The sequence below is a fragment of the Glycine soja genome, chromosome 9 (genome assembly GCF_004193775.1).
Source record: "Glycine soja cultivar W05 chromosome 9, ASM419377v2, whole genome shotgun sequence".
Classification (NCBI taxonomy): Eukaryota; Viridiplantae; Streptophyta; class Magnoliopsida; order Fabales; family Fabaceae; genus Glycine; species Glycine soja.
Window position 1 is genome coordinate 6,560,508 of NC_041010.1, and position 9,332 is coordinate 6,569,839.

The 9,332-nt window shown below is 32.7% G+C and overlaps 1 protein-coding gene and 1 long non-coding RNA gene across 4 annotated transcripts; one reads left to right on the forward strand and one right to left on the reverse strand.

Moving 5' to 3' along the window:
- Positions 1-4,535: 4,535 nt before the first annotated feature.
- Positions 4,536-6,726, forward strand: LOC114425806 (protein ELF4-LIKE 3-like). 3 transcript variants are annotated; one of them, XM_028392771.1, is made up of 2 exons: positions 4,536-4,767; positions 6,022-6,726. In XM_028392771.1, exon 2 carries the CDS (start codon positions 6,066-6,068, stop codon positions 6,402-6,404), a length of 339 nt encoding a protein of 112 aa, XP_028248572.1. In that variant the 5' UTR covers positions 4,536-4,767; positions 6,022-6,065; the 3' UTR covers positions 6,405-6,726. The 3 variants fall into 3 exon arrangements, with proteins under 3 accessions (XP_028248572.1, XP_028248574.1, XP_028248573.1); XM_028392773.1 differs by lacking the exon at positions 4,536-4,767 and adding an exon at positions 4,838-5,162; XM_028392772.1 differs by lacking the exon at positions 4,536-4,767 and adding an exon at positions 5,200-5,726.
- Positions 6,727-6,953: 227 nt separating this feature from the next.
- Positions 6,954-9,023, reverse strand: LOC114425807. Its single transcript, XR_003669295.1, has 3 exons — positions 8,612-9,023; positions 8,166-8,498; positions 6,954-7,124 (listed from the first exon to the last, which is right to left on the reverse strand). It is a non-coding gene; the product is annotated as an uncharacterized LOC114425807 (long non-coding RNA).
- Between the last annotated feature and the right edge of the window lie 309 nt (positions 9,024-9,332).

Sequence of the window (9,332 nt, forward strand, 5' to 3'; positions counted from 1 at the left end):
TGTTGTTTGGGACATGTATTGTATTTTTCTTGTGATAATATTTGTTTTGGATAGATGAACTTGTATGTTAATTTAGACAAACATTAAAGCCTTTAATAACATGAAAATTTTGTAATAGCGCTGAGTTGAAGTGGTCCGTTTGTTAGTCATTCAAAACTTCTGGCATAGTGTACATTGTCATTTTGATTTTTCTTCTACTTGTGCATTATTATTGTTTAGCTATCTTTTGCACATATTTGAATATCTTGATTTTGAATGACTTGAACTAATCAAGTACTTCATTTTTAATTGTGTCTGTGATCAAATGCAACTAGTACATGTAGGGTTATAAATAAAACTTATAAGGTTGCTATAATCAATTTAGTGTTGGTCTAATTTTTTATAAGTGAGATGTACATTTTTCTTAGTTTTAGTTAGGGGTGGGTAAACGGGCTGAGGTCCATGGACTGGCCCGCGGTCTGCACGGGTTACGGACCAATTTTTTAAACGGTCCATGATTATGTCTTATTTTTGAGCCCGTCCCGCTTAATCCGCGGACTATGAGGGTTTGGCTCGCGGGTTGTCCTCAGCCCGCATTAGGTTTGATTTGTGTGACCCTGACCCAATTATATTAGGTTTGATTTTCTCTTTTTCACTTTAAACTTTTCTTTTAAAATAACATATAAAGAAATATATTAGATAAGATAAAGATTTAAAGATAAAAATAAAAGATTTAAATTAAAAGATGATAAAGAAGATGAGTTGATTAGAACAATGGCAATTGATATGAAAACAAAGTTTGATAAATATTAGAGTGATTATAGCAATGTGCTTTCCTTTAGGTGCATTCTAGATCCACGTTGTAAAATCAAACTTTTGAAGTATAGTTATTCAAAACTTGGTCTTGATCCAATACTTTGTCAAGCAAAGTTGAAAGTTGTGGAGCATAAGTTGTATACTCTATATAATGAGTATGTTCAAATGTATTCCAAAGAAACAAGAAGCAATGCTGGTTTAAGTCAAGGTTCATCACAAGAGACTATGGCTACTACTAGTACTATTAGTATTGCTCAAGTTGATGTTATGGATGTAAGTCAAGGTTTCTCTTAATTTTTTTAACTACCAATCATTTATTCTTATTTACTTTGACTAACTATTTTTTATTTTTGTGGAATTAATGTAGGAGTTTATACAATTTGAAGATGAAGATATGTCATAAGTGGGTAAATCTCAACTAGATACATATTTGGAAGAGACAAATCTTTCAAATAAAAATCATCCCAATCTTGATGTTTTGCAATATTGGAAAGATAATCAAGCTCGGTTTCCAGATCTTTCATTATTTGGCTTGTGATATTTTAAGCATCCAAATTACAACGGTGGCTTCCGAATCAACATTTAGTATTGGCTCACGGGTGCTTAACAAATATCGAACTAGGCTTCTTGTTGACAACGTACAAGCCTTGATATGTACTAAAAATTAGTTACTAGGATTTGATATGCAAGGTAAATAATATGTAATAATTATTATCTTTTAATCACTTAACTTGACTTTATTCTAATATTTATTATTATTTTGAGTTTTAGGAAAAGAAGATGAAGATGTGGAGATGGAGAAGACTCAAGCTACTTCAAATATGGAATCATTTGTTGTTGGAGATGTTTAAATTTCATATTTTAGATTTATTGCTTGGATTTTCTTTTGTTAAAAAATTATTTATTTTATTGATGTAATTGACTAATTATTGAAATTTTTATTTACATTTGTATTGAACTTAATTTGATTGTATTATATTTTTATTAAAATTGAAATTCTTTTAAAGCTAGGCCCGCGGATTGGCCCGTTTGACCCACGGGGTCCGCGGGACGGGGCAGACCAATTTAGTTGGTCCATGTAAGAAGCGGGACGGATTGGCCCGATCCGCTGCCAATGCGGGCTTATGTAGATGGGCCTTACGTGGGGCAGGCCGGCCCACTTACTCACCACTAGTTTTAGCCATGGAATGTCATGTTTTATTTAATCTTTCACATTGTATTTGTTTGAATTTTTATTTATTTATTTTAAAGTTTTTAAAATATAATACTACCAACTTGATATTTTAATCATTTCACCAACTACTATAATAAAAATTGTAGTAATATTTTAATCAGTTCACCCAACTATCCAACCCAATTAAGGTCAAATTAGTTTAATTTGGGTTTCTTAAAAAAATAAATAACAAACTCAACCCAACTTGTCACTTTCATTAAGCAAGATCTTAAAATGGACTAAACACCACAGGTGTGTTGTTAGGGATTTTTCGTATGGTCAAGTGAAACCACAAGCTTTGAAATAGTAACATGACTTTCGTCCAAGTTGTCTTCCAAAGAACTAATGTTTATCTAGACAATTCTAATTAAATAGCTAAAGTTTTGTATAAAGTGTTTTCTCAAAGGCTTGTTGGGACCAATTTACAGAACAATGAATAGTAAAATAATAAAATAAAGAACAATTGTAGAAATAAAAACAATGTGAAATGAAGTAGCAGAATTGATCATAGTGTTGTTGTGAGAATTGAGAGGTTTGAATAGGTGGGGTTGGACTTGGTTTCCCTTATTTCAATGTAATAATCATAATTAATCTAATTATTCACATAGTTTATCCCTAATTCAAAAATATATTCTAACCATAATGTCTTAGGTGGAAGATCCTAAATTATTTAGATCAATTCCAATATCTTGACAAATTAATCTAAATAATCAGTGTTATCGTGTAAGAATTAGTGGAGCCTAATTGGTATTAACCTATGTCTAGCAATAATCTCAATTAGGTGCTCTTCTTAGTTTCTAGAACCAAAAGAGTGCACGTCAACTAAACTAACAGTTCTTATAATTAAACAATATGTGATCAGTCTAGAACAAGCATTAAGAATAAAAGAAGAATAATAAACACATAAAAAATTGTATTACAGGGAGAATTACCTAAAATTAAGTTCCAACCTTGACAGATGAGGAGATTAGCGGCTCATAGTTTGATTTCAATCCTTGAAAGAAATCATACAAATTGTAATGAATAACAATTTAAAAGCTTAGAAATGATCTACTCTCTCATAGAACAACTGCTAAAATCCGTACTAAGATCTTTCTTCATTCGCACACCAGGTTTTTATAAACTGTATTGGAATAACACAACTACTATATCTCCTCGCTTAAACGTGAATAATACTTCGCTTAAGCAAGACCTTCTAATTCCTTTCAAGGCATCTTTTGACTCTCCTTGCTTAAGCATGAATAGTGGCTCCCTTAAGCGTGAACAATGCCTTGCTTAAGCTAGGCCTTAACAAATTTTAGCTTATGCCTCTCCTCACTTAAGCGAGCAGATCTCCACTTGTAATTTGTTAATTTCCTACAAAATCTTCACAAAAACATCAAGAAATCCTAAAAACTAACAAACCAACGATCCTAAATGATAATTCCTAAATATATCCTAATTTTGAGTTAAAATAAGACTTAATGTATAAAAAATGTTAGGCAATTGCCTGAAATCATGTGTGAAATTAAAACATATTTGGCGTTTATCATGTGTCGGGTTGGTTGGATTTGGGTTCAGAAACCCAGTTTGACACAACCCAACAGGTTGATTTTTTAGGCTCGAACCCATCTGATTAGTGTATTTAGTTTGGGTCGGATACATGTTAGGTGGGTGCAGTTGCGGGTTAAATGGGTGGGTTGGTTTGGTTTTACGCTTCCTGCGCTTTTTGATCGTGGAACAGGTAACACACGCTCCATAGCATCGTCACCGCGTGCTTTGTTGTCGTGCTTGACACCTTTAGAACCTTGCTCACCATCGTTGCCAACATGCCTCATCCTCGCATATCTCCCTCTGCCTCCGTCAACAACCTCGACATCACCTTCACCACTCCAATCCTGACCTACTTTAGTTTGTTCTTGGACCACCAAAATGCTTGGACAATGTTATCACTCACCATAACCCATTGAGATTGGAGGTGCATTGTCACAATCACAAAGGCAAGCCACAACAACATAGGATAGAGAGCAAAAAGGTTGGGGCTGTGAATCTTCTAAACGTGAAGTGAGGATGAGCCATGAGCAATTAGACTATTCTTATTTCTCTAAAAGGGTTAAAGAATGTTGGGCTTCAAGTGTTTAACCGTCTTCTATACTCTACTTAAACGCTAACCCATTAAAACCCATCCATTTTGCCAAAATAAAAATTAAATTTTTCAGTTACAAAGCAGATCGGATCAAGTAAATTTGTACCCTCTTATTAAACAGAATCTAACCCGACTCATTTACATGCCTACACATATATATTCTATATTTAATTTAATTTAGATTAATAATTATATCAATCATGTGCTATATTTATTTTGGATTAAGATTTTTTTTTTAAAATGCACTAGTTTTGGAACAAACAAAAATTTATCTACACGACGTAAGTGTATCCCAATTAACCTTAATAATAAAATAAAAACAACAGGTGGATATTGAATAACGAATATGCATCGTATCATCATCAATATTTATATATTTGTAGTATAGAGTACTGCTAAATATTAAGACACAGCGGGGTCCGAGCCTGAGCGTGACTGTCAAATCTTACATATTCTCTCTCTCTCTTCCTCTTTCTCTGTCTCTCTCTATATCTCTCTCTTCAATTCTCAGAGACGAATTCATAGGACAAGTCTCTCACTCCAGAGATTCCATTCAATCGCTGATCTTAATCACTCTTTTACCTTTCAGTCTCACACCTAAAAGAAAAAAAATATAATGTTTTGGTTTCAGAAGGTATGAATTTTATAATATATGTGTGTAATGAATGATAATGTTGTTATTAGAACATGACTCTTAATAAAGTAGTTGATTATTTTGCTTGGTTGAATTTTTTGTATATGGATAAAAAATGTGAATTTTGCTCTCTCGTCCTTGTTTATTCTTAATCTTCGTTTTTGGGTCGCGCATTGATTTTATCGGCTCCATGTTTTTCATGTTTCGCTGCTGTTTCCTTCTTATAAGGTTATCTTTTTCCTTCTTGAAATAAAATATTCTAAGAAGATCTATCTCCACAATTTAATGGGATGGAGATGCGTTAGAACTTGGAATCATCAAACTCAATTTTTTGTCCTTCTACCCAATTACCCAATTTTCTGTTACTAGATATTATGCTGCTGCAGATTTTCCAAGTACGTCAGAACATTTTAATTTTTTTTGTTATATTACTTTTGATTTTTTCCATAGTTATTATTTCTGTCAATTGGAGATTATTAAACTTGGTTTTGGTTTTATTCAATGAATGTGTATGTTCGCCGAATTAGGTCAATTTATCTTTAGCATCTTGGACGATTACTTCTTTTTATTTTTTGTTTTTGTTTTCCATAATGTTGTCTAGAAAAAAGGTTAATGATGTTGTCCCTGTAAACCTTCATAGCCTCATATATAATCTACTCTGCATCATTGACTGATTTTAATTTTAATTTTTTGGGTCTTTGAGCTTTAGGTAGCTGTTTCCTGAGTGCAATATAAAAAGGTTCCCTTTTATGGAAATGGAATCTTCTTTTTTCCCAACTCAAAAAAAGTAAGAATAAAAGCTTATTATTAGTACCTATAATGATGATAATAATAGTAATAATATGCTTATAGTCTGATTCCTCTGGAAAAAGGAACTCATGGAGGTCATGATTTCTCCTACCCTGCTGCTTGCTGTTGTTGTCTCATCTGCCCAAATGCCTTAAACAATTCCAAAACTGGTCATGTTTTGTCTATCTCTGTTTTTTTTTTTCCTTCATCGACAAATGTTTGTTAGTGTTGTTAATTTTTGTTAACGAGGAGGATTTGAACCTCTTTTACCATTATACCAATCTTATATCTCTTTTGTCTATCTCAGTGTTGTGGTTAGTGCAGGCCATTGCAGATAGCGGATATTATTATCATTATTATTATTGTTATTATTATTATGGATAAATTTAATAAAAAAAATGACTATAGTGTGGTATTATTTTTTATATATACTTTCTCAATTCTCACCCTTTGCTCATGATGCAGGGTTGGTTCTGACTTGAGAATTAGGTTTTGATTCAAAGAGAGGAATGGAGGGTGACACATTCAATGGTGCTCAGATTGATGCCAAGATCATGCAGACATTTAAGAAGAACTTTGTTCAAGTTCAAGACATTTTTGATCAGAACAGGCTACTCATCAATGAGATAAACCAGAACCATGAGTCTAAGGTACCTGATAACCTCACCAGGAATGTGGGGCTAATTAGGGAGCTCAACAACAACATCAGAAGAGTTTATGACCTATATGTCGATCTTTCGAGTTCCTTTACCAAGTCGATGGAAGTTACTTCAGAGGGGGATTCAAGTGGTGGTGCTGTGAAATCATCAGATGGGAAAGCAGGCCACAAAAGACACAGGCCTGTGTAGAGGAGAGTTTGGTTGGTTTCTTTGTGATTCTTTTGCTTGGTGGAGAAGTTCAATTTGTGTTGAAAAATGAAAAGTTTAACACAAAGATTAGAAGATTGTGCTATAGTTGAAGAAGCTCTATTTTGTATTGTAGCACATCACTTACTCCTTATATTTCAAATAAAACAATATGATATATTGATTTTCCTCCACAGTTACTCTCATTGTAACCTTGTAATCTGGGGTCTAATAGAAATCTAGCATGGTTGTGTGCAACCAATTCAATCATGCTGCTGTTGTTCAAAGTGAAAATAAGAAAGTCTTTTATTTTATTTTTGGTTAATGTGTTCTTTTTTTCATTTTGATTCTGTCATGGAATGTAATTTACATATGTGCAAGATTGTATGAAGCATGCTTTGAAGTTTTATTAACAACTTTTTCTCAATGTCAAATGGAGCAAGAGGGTCTTCATAAATCTTTTGTTCTTCATTCCTTTTGATAGGAACTTGTCACTAAACCTTTATTCTCTTTACAAGTTCAACCCAAAATGTTGTTCCTAGTTCTCACTTTAGCTAATAGCTGAAATTGAGAAGGGTATGCAGATACTGTTTTAGGTCCATAATAACAAGAGCTTCCTCCTTTACTGAAAAATACTGTTCCTGATTTTATTATTCCTGTGTGTCCTTGTGGGTGTAAGAACTAAGAAGAGTACAAACATGAATACATGTGCACGAAGATGCCCTGAAACAGTGGGAAGAAAGCAGCTTTAGTCTATCTTTTTGGTTCCCAATCACACACTACAGCCACAGGAACAGAATCTCAGATCAGATAAGAAACGATGTGCCTTTGACATATTATTTTAATCTTTATACCAAATGAATGGTATTGGATGGGAAATTAAAGTATTATATATGGAAAATGATGTATTATGCACACCCATTTGTTAGTAAATACTCAGGCACATAGAAATAAAATAATAGATGTCATAGATATGATATAATATGATAAGAAGAAATATATAGAGAAAAAATGATAAATGTTGATGAGGTGTTTGTTTGTTGATTTGTAAAAAAATATTATTCAAACAAAGCAATAGAGTCTCTGGAATAATGATCACATCCCTTGGATATACCCCGAGTGGTAACAGAGAGAATAGAAGAAAAAATAAAGAGAAAATATCATTGATGATATGAGAAGAAAGAAAATTGAAAAAAAAAGGTGTATAATGAAAGTAAAAATTGGAATGTAAAAAGCCAGAGTTGACATGAAAATACAAATAGTGGCTCCAACAAGACAAGGGACCCAAAGGTTCCTTTTGGGATGAAACTGAAATTCTCCATTCTTATCCCTTCCTTCCAAGGTTCTTAATTACTCTTTTATTATATAGTTGTCTTCCTTTTCAACTGTCCATCTTTTATATTGAACAATTGTATTTATATTTAATTTTTAAAACATAAAAGAGAGATTAGAGGAGAAGAACTGAGAAATATTTGATAAGATACATGACAAAAAAGAAAAATAAAAGTGTATATAAACTATAAAAAAAATTGTGTATAATTAAATAGTGTTTCTCCTTTTTAGTCTTTCTTTTATATTAGATGTTTAGGTGAGTTAGGTTCTTTAGCACTTATCAGAGTCAAAATGAACCTTGAGAATTAAGGAGTGTTTACATATATATACTTACATAATAATAGTTTGATTTTTATCAATCAATAAAACCAATCTTTGTTGGTATCTTTCTTTTTTATTCCACTAATGCAATAAATGTCCACAATGACAAACCATGTAGTTGATAATTCTCTGGCTTGGGATTTCTCTCTCTCCCTGATTGAGCAAATGTCTTTGTTGATGGACCCACAGTGGCAGCCTAATTTCCAGATCTCAGTAAAAGAGGCCCACATGAGTGATTGCTGAAAATGGCCTGTTTCTGGTTTAGATTTTGCACATTGAAGGATGATACCTTTTCCTTATCTACAAAATTGATCCCTCTGTCCGTACTCTATATTCACAATCAATTTACTCAGGATCAAACTATAATTGTTAGACCATCATGTGTCCATGCCCCTCTTGGCCTTACATTTGAGAAATCGAATATTAAGTATCACATATCTTGTCCTACACACAAAGTGATGAAATATAACAGTAAGGCTTTCATATGCAATAATCATTATGACTTCAAGAGTCACTTAATCTCTTTCAAAGGTTCAGGAAAGGTGTGGAATTCTTACCTTCACATATTGATTCATTATTAAGGACTAGTAGTGGCTTTTTGCACTATTACGTGTACAAAATTTACTCGTTTCTTGAACAAACGAGGCAGAATGATTATATGATAGTAACGCATGTTGAGTGACTTAACACTATATATTAATGATTAACCTATGTCCTTAACATAGAGAATAAAAATTAAAAAAAGTGGGGGAAGGGAGGGGAGGTTTTGGGAACTGTGTCAAAAATGCATATGCATGCTACGTTTGAGGTTGTCATTAAGGGCTATAGAAAATCAGATATAAAAAATGGGTTTGGTCCCTACACAAGCCAAGACAAATTAAACATTGTCTAGTACATAACATGTGCAGTGGGAATCTACTTTTGCCTTTCTTTCCCTTTGTTCCTTGCATCTCCAGCAAATAGGTTGGAAAGGAGGTCATCTCTAGTTTGCACTTTAAAAGCTAATTTATAATAATAATGAAACTTATTGATATCTACATCATTGGTTGAAACCAATTACAGTAATTAATTCGACTATAATAATCCTATGCCCCATGTCGCAAATGTTTGATTGTGACTAAATGACACTCATAATAATTTGATAATTTTAGTAAGTTTGTTATCCTGTTCCTTTTTTTTCTTTCTTTTAAAAAAACCAAGTTCCACTTTTTGACGTTTCGAAAAGACACAGAATTATTAGAATTGGGTACTCTAAGAATATTAATAAACTTTATGACG